The sequence below is a fragment of the Lipotes vexillifer genome, unplaced genomic scaffold, assembly GCF_000442215.2.
Source record: "Lipotes vexillifer unplaced genomic scaffold, Lipotes_vexillifer_v1.1 scaffold481, whole genome shotgun sequence".
NCBI classification, from domain to species: Eukaryota; Metazoa; Chordata; class Mammalia; order Artiodactyla; family Lipotidae; genus Lipotes; species Lipotes vexillifer.
In genome coordinates, this window is record NW_006789873.1 from 1,174,958 (window position 1) to 1,196,612 (window position 21,655).

The 21,655-nt window shown below is 39.9% G+C and overlaps 1 protein-coding gene across 3 annotated transcripts in view; it reads right to left on the reverse strand.

Annotated features, from left to right (window-relative positions):
• The window catches only part of GPC3 (glypican 3), a 452,076-nt gene that overhangs the window by 208,835 nt on the left and 221,586 nt on the right, over positions 1–21,655 (reverse strand). For all 3 annotated transcript variants that reach the window (XM_007462877.1, XM_007462876.1, XM_007462875.1), the window contains one exon: positions 11,570–12,264. In XM_007462877.1, coding sequence (XP_007462939.1) covers positions 11,570–12,264 — 695 coding nt within the window. The remainder of the gene's footprint in view (positions 1–11,569; positions 12,265–21,655) is intronic.

Genomic DNA, 21,655 nt, shown 5'->3' on the forward strand with positions numbered 1-21,655 from the left:
TTTCCTACATTTAGGAACAAAATTAATTATCTGCAAAAAGCAGAAGGCTTAGATAGACTCTCAGTCAGTAAATGATAATAGACAGCACCCAAATATAATGACTCCGTCTCCTACTTTATCTGTTTTAGGCATTCTGAGTGGAATGAAAAAAGGAAAAATTAATTCACTTTCTGAATGTTCTTCAGAAAGGATTTGAATTTGGGTAATAAGAAGTCAGTATCAACCCTTCCCCACCTCCCATGCCCCCATATAAAATATGAAAGCAGCCTTGCTGGATTATGCACTTCCCAAAGGGACATTTTTTTGCCTTCTAACTTCCTGTACTACTTTTATTTGGTTTTGTTTTATTTTATATAGTAATTTATTGGAATGGGGTATATTTCTGGATGTATACAATTCACCCGTTTCAAGTGTACAATTTAATGGTTTTTACTAAATTTACCAAGTTGTGCAATGATCATGACAAACCAGTTTTGCAACATTTTTATCTCCCCAGTAAGATCCCTCATGCCCATTCCAGCACTGTTTTTGAGAAGTCTGATGCATTCTGAAGCCCAATCCCCAAAGGGACATTTTAAAAGGACATTAAGAAGTCTGTACCTTCACCAAAACAAAGGTTACTTGTACTACCCTATTAACAGTCCCCCCAATAAGGAAAGGAATGGCAAACAGTGAGACCTAGAACAGTACCCAGTACCAGGACTCAGAAAGTTGTGCCTGCTGGTGATGATGAAAGTTTGTGTTTTATCTTACAAAGGCTGTAACATGCTGGAAGAAATCTGCCCCAGATTCTCTCATCTTGGCCTTTTGTGAAATTCTTCATTACAGCAAATATTCTAATTACCCACTCCCTGGAAGAAATTACTGTACTACAGTGTGCCTTCATTTAAAAATGCTTCTGTGAGCTGGGATGAAGTGAGAGAGTAGCATGGACATATATACGCTACCAAATGTAAAATGGATGGCTAGTGGGAAGCAGCCGCATGGCACAGGGAGATCAGCTCGGTGCATTGTGACCACCTAGAGGGGTGGGATAGCGAGGGTGGGAGGGAGACGCAAGAGGGAGAGGATATGGGGATATATGTATACGTATAGCTGATTCATTTTGTTGTTCAGCAGAAACACAACACTGTAAAGCAATTATACTCCAATAAAGATGTGGGGAAAAAAAGAAACTAAAAAACAAAAACAAACATCTGTGATGTTCAAAATATGTGCTCAAGTTTTAATGTGGGGTTAGGGTTAGGACTGCCTTTTAAGAAACGGGCCAAGTAGAAAACATTTTCTGCCAGAGACCTGAGCAAGACAGCAAAATGCAGAGAGGCCTAAGAGGTTAGTGAGCCAAGGCCACTGTGGCGCTATCGTGAGTGAGGGATGTAGCACTACAGGTGCCAAGAGTAACCTTATTCCAAGTGGGTAAAAAGGAATCAGAGGAATCACACTGTATACATGACTCCGTGTTTTCGGAGGCGTTTTAGGTCTTGCAATAAAAAAAAAAGCAAGGGGCTTCCCTGGTGGCGCAGTGGTTGAGAGTCCGCCTGCCGATGCAGGGGACGCGGGTTCGTGCCCCGGTCCGGGAAGATCCCACATGCCGCGGAGCGGCTGGGCCCGTGAGCCATGGCCGCTGAGCCTGCGTGTCCGGAGCCTGTGCTCCGCAACGGGAGAGGCCACAACAGTGAGAGGCCCGCGTACCGCAAAAAAAAGACCAAAAAACAAAAAACAAAAAAAACAAAGCAAGTATTCGGGGGCTTTTCTGCCCTCGCCAGATAGAAGGCTGCTTTCCCTCTGCTCTGATTCCCTGGCCACTCAACATTAAAAAGGCATTTTGGACTTCCTCATTCTCGTCCTGGGAGCACAAGGATTCTCGGAATATCACGTCATGGGGAAGGCCTTCCTGGACTTCTGCCCACTTGGATGAACATTCCTGACTTTCTAACCTTTCTGAATATACTCTGAGCACAAATCAGTCCTCCACGACACTCCCAACAGACACGGATAAGCACCTGCTTACCACTCTGTGGTTATCACTTGCTTCATCTTAGAATTGCAGTAAAAGAGAAAACTATCTGCCAAGCTACTTAGCAATACAAGACTCCCAACCCCAGAGTCTGAACAAGCAAGAAAGGAAACAATAGCTTGGGGACCAAAAGAGAGAGCAAGAGGTAGTAGCTGGAGGCCCAAAGTAGCAGAGATTACTCCTAACCAGAGGCAACTAGTCAAGTGCCCCTTTTATACTTTTTAAACTATTTTCTGAAGAGCTGAGAAAACTGCCACCATTCTATCTCTGGATGTGCCTTCTGCTACCCTCCAACAGGTGGGACACAGCCCAGCCTTTTGACCAACCAGTCAGGGCTGAGCTAAGTGTCTTTCACTAACTTCTTATTTTCTTGCCTGATCCTACAAAAGCATCATGAACTTGAGAGGTTTTTGCAGCCATCCAAGGTTGGGGAATCACATGTTGCCAGACAATTTTCCGTGGGTCTCTTGTGTTTCTGCATGTCTTATAAACAGAGGCACTTTACCCCCCAGGCTGTCTTTATCAAGTATCTTTGGATAGTGAATAGTCTTGGAAGACAGTGATAGTGTCGCCCTTCAGAGAAAAGAATGGGCACTCTTACTACCTATTATAAAAGATGTGAGTTCCCTAAGCTCAAGGCTGCTCTCTCGTAATGCAACTCACTGTGTGTGGAGGAGTCATCTGGTCGTCTTTGCCTTTCTCCGTGGGAACTGGGGCTTGGGGAACAGGCACAAATGCTGATATTCTGGCTACTGCTATCGCTGTGAGAAGTAAACTGTCCTGCATCTCTGAGCCAGGACTCTCCCGTCTTTATCCAGCATCCATGAAACTGCGGCCAGGTAACTTGTTAGTTTGCAATTAGGGTAAAAATCTCAGATGTTTCACCGTTCTTGAGGACATTTTCCTGCCACATCAGTCCAGAGACCACAGAAAGGAGGAAAAACTTCTTTCTAAAGATTCACAACAAATAATCACGCTGACACTCTTGCCAAGGGACAGGCAAGTAATTCTAGATTTATGAGGAGCCCATCTAATTCCCTAATATGACCCATAATATACATAATTTCAGGATGAAGCATGATAAAAAGCTTCCTTTGTGTGACCACTGTTTGAAACCTGTCCTAAAATTAACATTTAGTGCCTGAAAGCGATGCCGATTTTTTCATTTGCATTCTTCTCATCATTACATAGGTAATCTATGTTTTAAAACTATATATTTTGCCCATGGGAATCACTAAAGTTATTTTTTTTGTCAACGAAAAAATAGATGGCAGCCTGTAAACATTTTTGTCTTTCCAGAAATGGACCTCATGCAAATAAAGTTGCCTACCACAGTTCTAGATGCCGACCTGCAGACAGTAATTAGGTAGTTAGCCATTTACCTGTTTTTATCACTTTGAAATCACTTGGTACTGAAAACAGCTTGTAAGAATTCAGACAAGGTATCTATCTCTATAGGAGACTAAAAAATGAAAGTCCAAAGTGATAGCATGAGGAGAAAAACACTGACATTCTGACACTTGAGAAATAACCTCAGCCTTCAAAAGCAGAGAGGAAGCTAGGGCTAATCTTGGAAATTCTGATGAGTTACAGTCACTCACACAGACAGCAAAATATAAGAATTTGATAGAGTGAATTATTATTGAGGATCAACAGAGAACCTTCCCCAGAGCTTCCTAGCACACATAAATAAATACTGATTTCACTGAAGTTATCTTCAGAAATTCTACCAAAGGAAATGGATGTAGCCACTATGGAGAACAGTATGGAGGTTCCTTAAAAAACTACAAATAGAACTACCATTCGACCCAGCAATCCCACTACTGGGCATATACCCTGAGAAAACCGTAATTCAAAAAGAGTCATGTACCAAAATGTTCATTGCAGCTCTATTTACAATAGCCAGGAGATGGAAGCAACCTAAGTGTCCATCATCGGATGAATGGATAAAGAAGATGTGGCACATATATACAATGGAATATTACTCCGCCATAAAAAGAAATGAAATTGAGCTATTTGTAGTGAGGTGGATGGACCTAGAGTCTGTCATACAGAGTGAAGTAAGTCAGAAAGAGAAAAACAAATACCGTATGCTAACACATATATATGGAATCTAAGAAGAAAAAAAAAAGGTCATGAAGCACCTAGGGGTAAAATGGGAATAAAGTCACAGACCTACTATAGAATGGACTTGAGGATACGGGGAGGGGGAAAGGTAAGCTGTGACAAAGTGAGAGAGTGGCATGGACATATATACACTACCAAACGTAAAATAGATAGCTAGTGGGAAGCAGCCGCATGGCACAGGGAGATCAGCTCGGTGCTTTGTGACCACCTAGAGGGGTGGCATAGGGAGGGTGGGAGGGAGGGAGATGCAAGAGGGAAGAGATATGGGAACATATGTATATGTATAACTGATTCACTTTGTTATAAAGCAGAAACTAACACACCATTGTAAAGCAATTATACTCCAATAAAGATTTAAAAAATAAAAAAGAATATGTTAGGTTCTCAGTAGGCAATGTTACTACTAAGGAAACTCCATAATGGAGACGGGGATGTACTAAGGTCCAGAATCAAAGGCAAATGCATTAAAAACTATCTGTTGGTCCAACAGGCAGATTCCAAGCATTGCAACTGGAAGAAAACCTATACCTCACCACTGGCACGGTGCACAGAGATTCTAGGCAAAGTCACTTTACTGTGTGACTGGGTCTTCCATCACCTACATAAACATTCCTTCTTCCCCTAGAAACTACTCTGTGCCTTTAAGTGTTATGAAGACAAAAAATCTCATGCTTTTTAAAGTCTCCAAGGAGGGAGGATGAATTCAAAAACTGATTGTGAAGCTGGAAAAACAGTAGAGAGTAGTACAGGATATTAAATAAGATAATAAAGACCCACTTAGCCTATGTTCAAGGAATGAAGATTCTGGTGAAAAGAGAGTGGAACTCTTTGAAAGAGCAATATGGAGTAATTATGAAAAGCATGAGCTTTGGGGTCAGACAGATGCAGCTCTGAATCCTAGCTCCGCTACCTACTGGCCAAGTGATCCCTGAGGACAGCAACAGTCAGGGTCATCTTTCTAGCCACTTCTTGTGCCCCCGGTGTCTATCAGTGGTTCCACAATTAGATGCTCACTAAGCGTTCCCTGAAATGAATCCTATTTCAGATAGTGCTAAAATGAATATCACAGTGAGGAAAGAAAGGGAGAAACAGTGAAGGTAGAAAAGGTTGCAGTTTTGCACAACATTCAATGAAGCACACGACAAGTCAAGATAATGAAATTATGGGAGAGGAAGCACTAATGCCAAGAAGTTCTGAGATGAATCAATAAAGAACACGAGTACAAATGGAAACATAAAAGTGCCAACAGCCCCGTGAGGATATGTGAGCAATTACTTTGGGGGGGGATCGTAAAGAAAGTAAATGAAATCACAGAAAGTTTTGGGAAACTTTCTGGAAAAGCAATAAACATCCAATATGCTGATTATTACTCATTTCATCAATGGATCTGAAATGTACAATGGCTATGCATATAATCAACATATAGGGATACAGTAATTACAATCAAAGTGGTTTCAGAATAAGAATAATTGCATTTTAAAAAGAAGGTTGTAGCATTCAACAATTTGTGTGGTATAACAACAATGTTGAAAGTATATGTATTGAAAACTGTACATATTTGTATTTGCCTCAAGGTATAAGATATGGAATTCAATAACATGCTGATAAATTTAACAATGATACCCTCAGATACTACCCATATGATACCCAAATACTATTCTTTTAAAATAAATTTATTTTATTTATTTATTTTTTGGCTGCGTTGGGTCTTCTTTGCTGCACGCGGGCTTTCTCTAGTTGCAGCGACAGGGGGGCTACTCTTTGTTGCAGCGTGTGGGCTTCTCATTGCAGTGAGATTTCATTTCTCTTGTTGCGGAGCACAGGTTCTAGGCATGCAGGCTTCAGTAGTGGTGGGGTGCGGGCTCAGTAGTTGTGGCACATGGGCTTAGTTGCTCTGCGGCATGTGGGATCTTCCTGGATCAGGAAGTCAAACGCGTGTCCCCTGCCTTGGCAGGCGGATTCTTAACCACTGAGCCACCAGGGAAGTCCCCCAAATACTATTAAAGACCTACTCAGTACTCACTTGGGGCCATGATGCTTAACCTAGTTCACAAATGTAGATGAAGAATCAAGATGGATCTATTTACAGTCCCATAATTAATACTTTCTTGAACTTTTCAGTAAAAATTTCCTTTCTTTCCCTTCCTCTCCCCTCTCCTCTCTCGCTCTCTCTCTCACACTCACACACACACACACACACACACACTCACACATTTTTACATACTTGCTATTTTTATTCACGCCTTTGGATTAAAATAACATTAAACATCTTGGCACTTAAAAACAAGTTTAAGAAAATCTCATTATCTATTTGGCACTTAGAAAACTGCTGTAGAAAGAGTACTGCACTGGGGCTTAGTGAGTACCTGCCATGTGCCTCGAACTCTGCCAGGTACTTTGAACCTATCATTTCACTGAATCCCCACATATCAACCCCATTTGACAGATGAAGAGTCCACGGTCACAGCTTTGCCATTAACTGTCATTCACTTCCAACCTCTGGGCCTTACCTTGTCTACTAAACAAGGTGGCTGGAGTTGCTTCCAAGGAAGTATCAGAATCAAATGGAGTACTTTGTAGGTGACGAATTCTCTGGCCTCTCCACAGACCTACGGTATCAGAATCCTCGGGGGGAGGCTCCAGGAATCTGTTTAACAAGTTCCCCAGATGATTGTGGTGATGAGCCAAGTATGAGAACTACATGCTTACCACCTCCAGGAGCACCCTAACCTTTGCCTGCACGCCTTCACTTGGTAGCCTGAAGAACTGAAGACCATCTTGTGGAAAACTAAAACACTAATAGGCCATAAGTGTCCACCATCTGGCACATACGTACAATGGAATATTAGCCATGAAAAGTAACGAAATACAAATATGTAATGAGGTGGATGGACCTAGAGTCTGTCATACAGAGTGAAGTCAGTCAGAAAGAGAAAGACAAATACCATATGCTAACACATATGTATGGAATCCAAGGAAAAAAATGTCATGAAGAACCTAGGGGTAAGACAGGAATAAAGACACAGATCTACTAGAGAATGGACTTGAGGATATGGGGAGGGGGAAGGGGAAGCTGTGACAAAGCGAGAGAGTGGCATGGACATATATACACTACCAAATGTGAAACAGATAGCTAGTGGGAAGTAGCCGCATAGCACAGGGAGATCAGCTCAGTGCTTTTTGACCACCTAGAAGGGTGGGATAGGGAGGGTGGGAGGGAGGGAGACGCAAGAGGGAAGAGATATGGGGACATATGTATATGTATAACTGATTCACTTTGTTATAAAGCAGAAACTAACACACCATTGTAAAGCTATTATACTCCAATAAAGATGTAAAAAAAAAAAAGTACCTGAAAAAAAAAAATTAACAGTGCCCCACTCATTCAGATAAGACCAAAATGTCCTTTATGATCTGGGGTAGATGGTAGCCACCAAAAGAGCTGAGCAAAGTCCCTGCATGGCAGACCTCATGGCATGGCTTATAGCTAGCTAAAAAGGCTGTCCCAAACAGAGCTCTGGAAGAGCCTAGTTTCAAAGAGGTCTCCCATCACAACTTAACCTCAAGCAGAACTAACTGGCAGACTCTTACACTTTATCACAACAGGAAGGTGAAGGTGCTACAGCAGAATCTCATTAATGCTTTAGTTTTCAATCAGCTTTGGCTTTGGGGCATTCTGTGGTTTTGTTAGCAGGAATAGAGTTCTGCAGTCCACCCAGCCCTCACTTCCCCTCAGCCCCCATAGATGGCCCAGCCCCCTTCTGGCCCATACAGAGCATAGCTGGATCACACCTGGCCAATGATTCCCCACCCACACCATTTGGTATATATTACTTAGAGCTGGCGATCGTAAAACAGTAACAAGGCAGAGTTTACATATGCTTTCTGTTCTAGTTTAGGCGTTCCCCGGGGAAGGCAGGCTTCACACTTTCAACACCAGCTGGGAGCTGGGAGCTGGGAGCTGGGAGCTGGGAGCTGGGAGCTGGGAGCTGGGAGCTGGGAGCTGGGAGCAGTCAGGCCCTTAATGGCCAAAACAGAAAGGGACTGCATCACTGAGCGCCTCTTGACAGCCAAGGCCTTTCTTCCTGAATGATAATGACATGAAATGTACTCCCTCTGTGTGTGTGCGTGTGCACACACACAAATGGGCACATGTGCACCTAAAATATAGCAGGTTTGGCATCCCAAAATAGCTATCCAATTTAAGTTCATGATGTCTTTGCAAAATCCTTATGGAGCTTTTAGAGTGAAAGTCTGGGAGGGGGTGTGGTGGAAAGAGTGCTAGATTGTAGCAGCAGAAGACCTTGGACTCTTACTTCTGGCTCTTCCACTAATTATATAACTTTGGGCAAGACTCCCTGAACTCTTACTTCGTTTGTAAATCAGTGGGACTAGACTAATTTCTTACGGCCTTTCTAACATTCACATTATAGTGAGATGTTCACTGTGGTGAAATTTATTCAGTTATGTGTCTGTCTGTCAACGAAGCTAAACTGACCTTTTAAAGACTTAAGAACTATGTCTTGGGTAACTGAGTACCCAGTACCTGGCAAAGTGCCACGAACAGAGCAGATGCTTAATAAATGTTTACTAAACAAACCTTCATGTCTAGAGCCTGATCAAAATAGTGGACTTAATCCCTTACCAGCTCCCCATCCTATCTTTCTGTGTTTAAAAGCACTAGAGGAGAATACGTGTTTCCAAGACGTTGCTGTCAAGTGACCAATATCAGAGGCAAACTTCAAACACTCCCATACCCTGTCTTTAATGTTATCTCCTTATTTTTCCTCTTATTGAAGACATTTCCACACCCCTGGCACTCTTGCTTTGTGTCTGACACAGAGTGGGCCCTCAATCAATTTCAGGTGAATGAACATATGAATGCACTGACTTTTTTTTCTAGTTCTGTGAGATCTACTTTGTGTGTGGGGGAGGTACGTAGGCCTCTCACTGTTGTGGCCTCTCCCGTTGCGGAGCACAGGCTCCGGACGCGCAGCCTCAGCGGCCATGGCTCACGGGCCCAGCCGCTCTGCGGCATGTGGGATCCTCCCGGACCGGGGCACGAACCCGTGTCCCCTGCATCGGCAGGCGGACTCCCAACCACTGCGCCACCAGGGAAGCCCGAGATTTACTTTTGTATAAGGCCCTAGAATCTGGCCTTCAATTAGAAAGCAATCAAAGGAATAATTAGCCACTGAAGAACACTATTGTTAGGACATTTCTGTTCATTTTACTATAAAATATTTTCTCAGCAAATGTGTTTTAAACAGCTAACATTGTGAACGGGGCAATTAGAGCAGTTCCGTAAGTAGCCATCCTGTGGGCTGCATCATTTTTGTCCTCCTTTCTAGTTTAATTCACCAAAGAAACCAGTTACCCCTATCGTTTTGGACTTCCAGAGTTTAAAGACAGGGCTAAATGGCCCAATATGCCCTCCACATTCTGGGTAAGCAATGGTTCGGAGTACACAGTAGTTGCATTCTATAGAAGATATGAGCACAAATCGCACAAGGCAACAAGCCAGGGCTGGAATCCCAGTTCTGCCACCTCTATTTAATTACCTTTGACGTTTGGGCAACATATTTAAGCCCTCTAAGCTTCATTTACTCCTGTGTAAAATGGGGATAATATTATATTAGGACCTATCCCATGGATTACTAAGAAATAACATTACGTAAACTGGCCAGCAGAGCACCTCAAATGTGGTAGGAGCTCAACAAGGGTAGTGTATCATACTATTCTGCCACATCCTTCTACAAAGCTGGGAACATTCAGGAATCAGTCACCGTCACCTTAGTGAGATCTGGCTGGTAGCTCTTGGCTGTATGTTCTGCTCTGTATTGAAAAGTGTGTGCATCCTGTGGTTCTGAATGTGTGCACCCTAGCTTAGCAGGTACAATGTAACTAACATTGTCTGACTGAAACCAATCAAGCTTCTGCCTCACAAAACTGTCCCACGCCCACCACAAATCCTATCAGCCTTACACTGGTATAAATCAAGGCTGCAAAAACAACTGTTGGAAAACATGAACGTTTTGCCTCACCTGTGTTCTTGTGTAGGTTTAGTTAGTGGGGTCTAGCTGGGTCTCCTATGTTTAAAGTCACTACTCAAAGTGCAACTCAAAACTACAATGAGGTAGCACCTCACACCAGTCAGAATGACCATGCATTAAAAACTCTACAAATAACAAATGCTAAAGAGAGTGTGGAGAAAAGGGAGCCCCCCCTACACTGTTGTTGGGAATGTAAGTTGGTGCAGCCACTATGGAAAACAGTATGGAGGTTCCTTACAAAAACTAAAAGTAGAGCTACCATAGGACCCAGCAATCTCATTCCTGGGCATACATCCGGAAAAAAACTATAACTCAAAAAGATACATGCACCCCTATGTTCATGGCAGCACTAGTTATAATAAGCAAGACATGGAAACAACCTAAATGTCCATCAGCAGATGAATGGATAAAGAAGATGTGGTATATATATACAATGGAAAATCACTCAGCCAGAAAGAAGAATGAAATAATGCCATTTGCAGCAACATGGATGGACCTAGAGATTATCATACTAGTTAAGTCAGACAGAGAAAGACAAATACCATATGATATCACTTATATGTGGAACCTAAAATATGACACAAATGAACTTATTTACGAAACGGAAACAGACTCACAGACATTGAGAACAGACTTGTGGTTGCCAAGGGGGAGGGAAGGATTGGGAGTTTGGGATTAGCAGATGCGAACTACTATACATATGTACAACTGAATCACTTTGCTGTACAGCAGACACTAACACAACACTGTAAATCAACTCTACTTCAATAAAATAAATTTAAAAAATAAAGTCACTACTCAAAATAGTAATGTAATATATATGATTAAGAGCACAAGAGTGAAATCAGAATCAAAGAAAGTGGTGATAACCTAATTAAAGGGAGACCTGATCAACTTCTGAATCACTGAGCTTCAGTTTCCTCATTTACAAAATGGAGATAACAGCTCCTACCTCACAGGGTTGTCATGAAGGTTGTGATAACCAACAACAGTGGTAATAATAGCTAATAATTGCTGAAGAATTACCATGTACCAGGCACATGCTAAGTGCTTTAACACATGTTATTCCCTATGAAGAAGATATTCTTTTTCTCCCTATTTTATGAATCAGCAATATGAGACTCATACAGTAAAATGATTCACCCAAGGTCCCACAGCAAGAAAGTGGGTGAAGCTAAAATTCAAAGCCAGGCATTAGGACTCCATAACCTGTGGACTTAATGTGCTGCCTAGCTTTGTGAGGTCATTCAGTCCCTCTATCATCCCTGCCCACTTTTTTTTCTCACTTCTCTCCAGCAGCACCTGCTACTGGCCAGGCTGCCCTACCCCCAGTAGAATCCAATTCCTCTGAAAACTGTAGAATGGTACTCACAGTGGTGGTCAGTTTTCCTCCATTCTTCTGGACATACTGGATGGAATCATGGATCGTAGAAAAGAGACCAAGCAGTACATTCTCCATGTCATAGATTCTGTACATGCCATTTACCAGTTCTTCGAGAGACAGAATGTATTCTCTCCAGTACTTGTCAATCTCCACCACACCTGCCATACAGCCTTGCATAACCACATTGCAGTAGCCACCACACGGCTTAACCATCATCAGTCCCTGGCAGTAAGAGCAGTACCACATCCTGGTGAGCATTCGGCCACAGTCCTTACTGAACTTCAGGTGATCAGTTGTGTTGATCACTTCAATTCCGAGATTCAGAGCCTGGAGGAAGATCCTAGTGACTTGCAGTGACTTGGAAACCTGGGTCATAATAAGCTTGGGGAAATTCCCAAATACTTTCAGGTCACGCCTTGCCCCTCGGAGGCATTCATTGATGTCTAAGGTGGACTCCGGCAGGCCTGGGTTCATTAGCTGGGTATAGATGACTGGAAACAGGCTGTCAAACAATTCATTGACCATGTCATCCACGTTGATGTCAGAACCCAGGATGTAGAGAGATACATCAGTGAAAAATTCACCCACAAACTCAAAAGCTTGTGGGGTCAGGCTCGGGTAGTTGTTCTTGAACATGGCATTGGTGTAGTTCTTGGCATGGCGAACAACGATTTCAAAGGCCTCTGTAAAATAAGAGATAAAGAAATGCCCACAAATTAAAGCATGAAAATCCAGTGTGTAATTGAATTTGAGATTTCTCTATTGCTGTGGTGATTAAGGTCCCATTTGCCTTAAATAATTGACTCATGTTTACTTCTGGCATTGCCTCTACTCCTGCAGCTGTTTGTTCCTATAAATCAATTTTCCTTTCTGAACATGAAGTCCAAACCCTGATGTGCACATAGATTCTTAAGCACACAAATTATATTTCAAATGACAAAAGCCAGGATTCAGTTGACATTCTGGCCTCTCATAAAAATATTGATTAAAAATTGGCTAAATGAGAAGTTCTTTCTCTTTCTCACATTGAGTTATTCAGTTAAAAAGAAACTGTATTTCAAGACATTTCATTTTTAGACAGAGATAAATATTTGACAACAAACCATATACTATATAAACTCACATAACAATTTAAGCCTGTTCATCCCTGGAGGAAAGGCAAGTTCTTAGCCAAGAATAAAAGCTATCACAAATTTCATCATGTAGGTAGATTTTCTCTAGATAACTTTAAAGGGAGCTATCTGACAGACTGACAGACCTGAAAGTGGAATTTATCCCCTAAACGGGTATCTGGATGGAAAAAAACAACACATGCACTTATCTATACATTCGATACTGAAAATAACACCTCTGGTATTTGCAAGCTGAACATCTGGAAGGATAACTGCTAAGCTTCCTTGGTAAGTTCGGCTTCCACATGGCTTGGAAACCTTATCTACTCTACAGAGACTACGGGTTCAGGATTACATCTGCTGCCCCTACCCCTTGGCATAAGGCCTGATCAGTGTCATTGGTTTGAGAGAGAAGGTAATAATGTCACCATCCCATTTTCTCCAAACTGAAGCACTGCAGACACAATTTATCCCAAACAACCAGAGTCCCACATTTATACGAGAGAAAGGAAAAAACTGCAATAGATTTTTCAAAGAAATAAGACATAGTTTAAGAACAAACAAAAACAACCAAGTTTCCCAAGACATTTAAAATTAACTTAGTAGTTTCTTTCCTTTCCTTCTAAAGAGCAAAGGTCCATGACAGATGTACCCCAAACGATGCTATTTCATGAGCCTTGAAAAATCAAATTATTACCACTTTCAGACTACTAGACAGACTGCATCCCAACAGCTCCTTGGGATCACTTAGCCAAACATCTCAGTCATCTGTGGCAGAAGTGAGCTCTAGGCTGTACCACCACCATCTGCCCCAGATCCCTCACAAGGTAGAACGCGCTTGCTAGATTCTTCCCTTGGGTTTATGACATGCCCAGGAATGTTGAGCAGATGCCAGAGCAATTCTACTGGGTTTCCAAGCCCACTTGAGAAAGTTAATCTTCATCAATTGCTAAATGTTCATTTGTTACTTTTATTTTGTTTAGAACGTTGAGCAATTCTTAGAAAGTTTATCTATCTTACAACAATCTCTTCCTAACTCCACACGCTACTTTATTTTCAATCCTTGAATCTAAACATTGAATGAAGCCAAGAGATCGTCTAAACCAATACGAAGGACCAGTCAATTAATTCTTTAAAATCATCAGAAATTTGGAGATTAAAAACTACTCGTTCATTTTAATTTCAGCTACCAATCATTTATTATATACTAGACCCTGTGCTAAGTACTAGGGGTATATAAGTGCTAGGTAGACGGAGATAAATAATACACCTTCCTTGTCTTAAAAGTACTCCCAAGCTATATGGTTTAGCATTTACAAAGCATTTCCAAGTATATTACAAGATCTACTTTTTACAACAATCTTCTAAGTTCGGTATTGCAATCCCCATTTTACAGGTGATGAAATTGAGGCTCAGCAGAATTTAAGCACTTTCCCAGCGTCACACAACTGCAAAGTAGAAGTAGTCAACTCAGACTAGTGTCTCCCGGCAACGGTTTCACTCTAGTTGCCCTCAGCCCTATAGCCAACACACACATCCTCAAAAATCTTTGAAAGTCAAGTTCATTTTTAGGCTCATTATTTTCCCATTGGCTTCTCCTCTCCAAATGGAAATGTACTGGAAGAAATTGCAGCCCAAAGACCAACAAAGCAGAGTTATACTTTCACCTTTGTCTTGGGACAGCACGAATTCAGAGAAGAAAGACTGCTGCTGAGGTGCTACCCTGTGGATCTCAATCATCTAAGCTACCCTAAAATTAAGTCTCTACAAGGCAAATTTCATCTCTAGCACAGTGCATTTGTTCTCTAATGTGCAAGATATATGACAGTGAAATTCCATAGACTGTACTGCCATAACTTTTTTCTTAAGTTTCTGTTACTAGCACTGCTGCATCAATAGAAAAAGAAAATTACAAAAGATCATGAACTCTTCTCCAGAAAGAAAAACAACACATATTGCAGAGGGAAAGGGCTAGGGGTTCATATGCTCACATGTGCTTCCTGCTCCAACTTTCACAGCTCAGAATCCACTTAGCACATCTCTGGGTTTTGCCCAACCCCCTTACTTCTGTATCATGGGACAACAGACCAAACCATAACCACTCAAGCAAAGGCTCCTTGGGGATTTATAGGAACCAACACTAGGTGAAAAGTGATGCTCAGCTTGAGGTTGGCAACTTGAGGTTTCATGAAATGAAGCCAAGGGCTAGAATGGGCCAGGAAGTTCAGTCGATTGATTTTTTTTTTTTTTTTTTTTGGTCAGATAATAATGTACGCTTAAGCCAGGGGAGGTTTTCCTCTGTCTCTTTCCTGGGAAAAAGTCAAGCATCATATCCAGGAAAAGTCGGAACAACGTAAAATCAGAGATGTTACGAAAAATTTGGCACCAAACAGAAAATAGTCTATTTTTAACAATATATAGAAAGATATATGATACAGATAAATAGATCTAATAAATTAATACACATCCAAATATAGCAAGGTTTCTAGATTTTTTGTTGCCCCCGTCACTATTCTGGTCACCCCTATTTGGACACACTCTACTGTTATCAACTTCCTTCTTAAACTATGGTGCTCAAAAAGGGACACAACTCTCCAATATGGTTTGATATGTAAAGTGTGCAATCAGGCTATCACCTCTCTTTAAATGGTTCAGTAAGCTCTCCCCCATCCCAACCCAGGACATATATCCTATAACCGTAGCAAAATGACTGTCCTTAGTACTTGGTGCTGATGTTTCTTTATCCAGACCTAGACATAAAGAAGTGTGTTTTCATGGGCCTTTGCAGTAAAAGACTGGATTTTTTTTTTTAAAAGGAGAGTCTACTTGTAGTTGGAAGACAGAAATAAATGAACCACTGAGTTCCCTTCAAGTCCTTAAGAATAAAACAGTCCTGATAAAGGCAGGTTACTTTTTTCAAGGTAGTTTTTCCAGCATTGTAAGAATGGCAAATACTTTATAAGAACTTTTTAAATTCCTGGGATAAATGCCACACAATGGGTTGGACTCCAGTCTTTGTTTTCAAGCACAGGTACCTTAATGGAAGAAGAAAACTGACATTTATGTGATACCTGCACAGTATATGCCAGGATCTGTAATGAACTTGCTCACATATGTCCTCTCATTTAAATTTAACATAAACATATGTATTTTGATTTATTTTTATTTGGTGAGGAAACTGAGGCTCAGACAGGTTAAGTGACTCATACAAGATAATATCCCTAGTTAAATGCCACAGACTGAATTTAAGTGTAGGTCACTCTAACACCAATACCCTTGCTAATTCCACAACATGCTCCAGCCTTGAAAACTGGACATTGGGAGACTTCTGGTCTTGGCTACAACATGTAAAGAGCTTGGAAATTATCATTCCCGTCCTCAACAACAAGATAATAGCTGAACCAACTGAAAATCAATGATTCTTCTTAGACCCGTCAGGGAATTAAGGTCACAGGGCAAACTGCTACCCTGAAATCTGGAAAGAGAGGCAAATACAGAGAATCACAGCTGAGATCTGCTGGAACTCAGACACCTGCAGCAGACACCACTGAAGCTATAAACCAGTCGAAACCCTTAAATGGTAATTCTGACAAACTGATAGAGGCTGCATGTGAACTAGCCTGACAGTTGAAAATTCCTGGGTCCTCAGTTTTATGGGTCCCCCACATTCCCATGGGATTTACCTCAAGAAAACACACAAAGCTCTCATGGTTAAGATCTAAGAAAAATCTCCTTGTTTTTTCTGGCAGGGGTAGGGGGAAAGTAATAATTTAGAAATACACCATGAGCATTCTCCATAACAAATGCCTGTTCTCCAATGGACACAACTTTACCAAAGCCTAATATACCTAGAAGAGGGGCAATTAGACAACTCCAGTCCCTTCTAGCCTTCCTGTAACACCTAAAGGGAAAGAAAAAAAGGCCAAGAAAAACTTACGAGGGTTACAGCTCATGGACTTAAGTCTACTAACAGACTGATTAATCGTAATATTACAGGCCACTTTCACTCCCCCCATACCTTTCCACCAGAAAGACACAGATCCTATTTAAGGAGTTCTTAGAGAAACCCACCAAAAAGAGGTGAGAAAAAAATAAACAAAGACACTAGAGGAAACTAAAGCCTCTAGCATCTATAGATACAGCAAACAATAAATAGCCTAACTCCTAGTCGCATTAACATAACACTTCACACTAAACGTCTAATTACCTCAGCTCCTATTACCCAATCTATCATATTCTGCTTTTAACGAACAATTACAAGCCATGAAAAAAGGCAAAAGAACAGTCTGAAGAGACAAAGCAATTATCATAACCACACTCAGATATGGCACAGATTTTGGAAATATCAGACAGGGAATTTAAAATAACTATTATTAATATGTAAAGGACTCTAATGGAATAAGCGGACAATATACAAGAACATATGGATAATGTAAATACAGAGATAGAAATGCTAAGAAATATCGAAAGGAAATGCTAGCAATCAAAAACACAAACAGAAATGAAGTATGCTTTTCATGGGCTTATCAGCATACTTGAAAGAAACAAGCTAAGAACCAGTGATCTTAAAGAAATGTCAGTAGAAACTTCTCAAACCACAATAGGAAGATTAAAAAAAAAGAATAAACAAAACACAGAAAAGAATATCCAAGAACAGTGGGACAAATTCAAAAGGTGTATAATATGTGTAATTGCAATTCCAGAAAGAGAAGAGAGAGAGAAGAGAGCAAAAGAAATATTTGAGAGAATGATGCCCAAAATTTCACAAAATTCATGATAGATAACATCCACAGGTCCAAGAAGCTCAGAGAATAACAAGCAGGTTGAATACCAAAATACCTACTCTTAGGCATATCATATTCAAACTGTAGAAAACCAAAGACAAAGAGAAAATCTTCTAAGAAGCCAGAGGAAGAAAAAAACCATCTTATCTATAGAGGAACAAGGATAAGAATTACATTGAACATCTCATCAGAAATCATGCAAGGAAGAAGAGAGTAAATGAAATATTTTGTGTTGAAAGAAAAAAAAAAAAAGACCTATAATTCTATTTCTAGCAAAATTATCATCAAAAAGGAAAAGAGAAAGTCTTTCTCATACAAACAAGAATGGAAGAAATCTGTCACCAGTAGACCTGGTTTGCAAAAAGAAAATGTTAAAATATGTTTTTCAGGAAAAGTATATAAGCCAGAAAATCAGATCTACATGAAGAAAAGAAGAGCATAAGAGAAGGAATATATAAAGGTAAAATAAAACCTTTTCTTTTTTAAAAAGTTGATTTAATATATAACTTTGTTCAAAGTAATAACAGCAATAATGTGTTGGTGATTATAGCATATGGATAAGTAAAATGAATATTATAAGGTACCTGAACTACCAGTGAAACAATCTAGTGTAATTTGAATTTCAAAAAGAAGCATATGCTAAGAGGAATGGAATCATACATAAATGTTCAGTTAAAGCCACAGAAGACAGGAAAAGAGAGGAAGATTAAAAGTAACCAAAACAAAGAATATGTGCAATAAAGAGAAAGCAGTTATAAACATTTTGAATATTAATCCAATTACATCACTAATCACTTTAAATGTGAATAATTTAAGTACACAAAGTAAAAGATAGAGACTATTGGAGTAAATATAAAAATAAGACCCAACTATAGATTGTCTACAGGTAGCACATCTTAAATATAAAGATACAGATAAAGGGATGAAGAAAGACTTATCATGCTAACACTAAGTAGAAAAAAAACTGGAATAGCCAAATTAATTTCAGACTAAGCACACTTTGGAAGAAGGAATATTATCAGGAACAAAAAAAGGGTGTTACAAAATGTTGAAGGGGTCAGTTCTCCAAAAAGACAATAATCCTTGTATGTACAAACCCACACTTATAGTTGGAGATGTCAACACGCCTCTATCAATAACTAATAAATCCATCAGGCAGAAAGTTAGCAAGGGCATAGTTGAACCAAATAGCATCATCAATCAACTAGATCTAATTGACATGTATAGGATAATTCGTCCATCAACAGCAGAATGTACATTCTTCTCAAGCTCACTTGGAACATTCACCAAGACAGACCATATATTTGGCCATAAAATACACCTTAACAAATTTAAAAGCACAGAAATCATACAAAGAACGTTCTTAGACCACAATGAATTTAAATTGCAAGTCAATAACAGGAAGATAACAAGACAATATCCAATCATTTGCAAATTAAACAACACATTTCTACACAACGCATGGGACAAAAAAGAAGTCTTAAGAGAAATTTAAAAATATTTTTAACTAAATGAAAATGACCATACAACTTACTGAAATCGGTGTGATGTAGCAAAAGCAGTGCTTAGAGGGAAATTTGTAGCACTGAATGCTTATATTAGAAAAGGAAAAAAAGATCTCAAATCAATAATTTAAGATTTCACCAAATGAAACTAGAGAATTAACAGCAATATAAACCTAAAGCAAGCAGAAGAAAAAAATAATAAAAAATTAGAGAAGAATTCAGTGAAATTGAAAACAAAAATCAACAGAGAAATCCAATGAAACAAAAAGCTAGTTCTTTGAAAAGATAAATAAAATTTAAAAATACCTAGCCAGGCTAATCAAGAAAAAAAAAAAAAAAACATAAGACACAATTTAGTAACATGAGAAATGAAAGAGGGGTCATTATTAAATGATCATATGGACATTAAAAGGATAATACCTGAATATTATGAACAACTATATGCCCCAAAACTTGATTAAATTGATAGAATGCACCACCAATTCCTTAAAAGACAAAAACCATCAAAACTCACACAATGACAAACAGGTAATCTGAATTATCCTGTATTTATCAAAGAAACTGAATGATTAATTAATAAACTTCCAAAAGGAATGCAGGTCCAGATGGTTTCACAGGTGAATTCTTTCAAACATTTAAGGAAGAAAGAAGACCAATTCTCTACAATCTCTTCCAGAAAATAGAAGCAGAGAGAACATTTCCTAACTCATTCTATGAGGCCATCATTACCCTAATACCAAAACCAGATAAAGGCATTACAAGAAAGGAAAGCTACAGACCAAGATCTCTCATGAATATAAATGCAAAAATCCACAACAATATATTAGTGAATCAAATACAACAATGTATAAAAAGACTCATACACCATGACCCAGTGGGTTTTATTCCAGATATGCAAGTCTGGTTCAACCTTCAAAAATCAGGTAATGTAATCCATCATATTAATGCGCTATAAAGAAGAAAAATCAAATGATCATATCATTAGGTACAGAAAAAGCATTTGCCAAAACCCAACCCCATTCATGATAAAAACTCTCAGCAAACTAGGAATAGGGGGGAACTTTCTCCACTTGATAAAGTATATCCACAAGAAACTTACAGCTAATATCATACTTAATGGTGAGAAACTAGAGGCTTGCTCCTTAACCTAAGATTGGTGAACAAGGCAAGGGTGTCCCTCTCAGCACTTCTTTTTAACATTGTACTTCAAGTCCTACCTAATGCAATAAGACAAGATAAGGAAATGAAAGGTACACAGATTGGGAAGGAAAAAATAAACTGCTTTTGTTCACAAATGACATGATTGCCTATATAGATTGTTACAAAGAACTGATATAAAACTCTCCGTGAACTAATAAGCGCATATAGCAAGGTTGCAGAATACAAAGTTAATGTACAAATTCTATACACCAACAATGATTAACTGATATTTCAAATTGAAAACACAATACCATTTACGTTAGCACCCCCCAAATGGAATGCTTAGGTATAATTCTAATGAAATATATATAAGAATAAATGGAGAAATATTCCATGTTCATGAATAGAAAGGCTCAATATTATTAAGAATTCTTCCAAACATGAATTATGCATTCAGTGGAATCCAAATAAAAATCCCTGCAAGTTATTTTGTGGAAAACAATACTAAAGTTTATATGGAAAGGCAAAAGACCCAGAATAGACATCACAACGCCGAAGAATAACAAAATCAGAGGACTGGGACACCCAGGTTCAAGAATTCCTACAAGATAATGGCTATAATTACCTGTGCTATACAGTATATCCTTGTTGTTTATTTTATACATAGTAGTTTATATTATGTTATTATAATATAAATAACTTATAATGGAGTATAATCTGCAAAAAATACTGAATCGCTATGCTCTACACCTGAAACTAATACAATATTTAAATTTAAAAAAGAAGAACTATTAGACAATCAATAAATTGTTAATTATTGTTTTCTCAAAGTGACTGTACCTACAGTCAGATGTATGAAAAACACTGAGGCCAACATAAACTTTCAAAGATGGAAAATAAATTCCTATAAAGTTACAGTAATCAGGACAGCATAATGAGACTTCCCTGGTGGTGCAGTGGTTAAGAATTCACCTGCCAATGCAGGGGACATGGGTTTGAGCCCTGGTCCGGGAAGATCCCACATGCTGTGGACCAACTAAGCCCATGCACCACAACTACTGAGCCTGCGCTCTGGAGCCCACAAGCCACAACTACTGAGCCCACGTGCCACAACTACTGAAACCTGCACGCCTACAGCCTCTGCTCCACAACAAAGAGAAGCCACCGCAATGAGAAGCCTGCACCCTGCAACAAAGAGTAGCCCTCGGGACTTCCCTGGTGGCGCAGTGGCTAAGAATCTGCCTGCCAATGCAGGGGACACAGGTTCGAGCCCCGGTCCGGGAAGATCCCACATGCCACGGAGCAGCTAGGCCCGTGCGCCACAACTACTGAGGCTGTGCTCTAGAGCCTGCGAGCCACAACTACTGAGCCTGCGTGCCACACCTACTGAAGCCCACGTGCCTAGACCCCTGCTCCGCAACAAGAGAAGCCACCACGATGAGAATCCCGCGCACTGCAATGAAGAGTAGCCCCCGCTCGCCGCAACTAGAGAAAGCCCCAAATTTTAAATAAAAAAAAAAAAAAAAAAAAAAA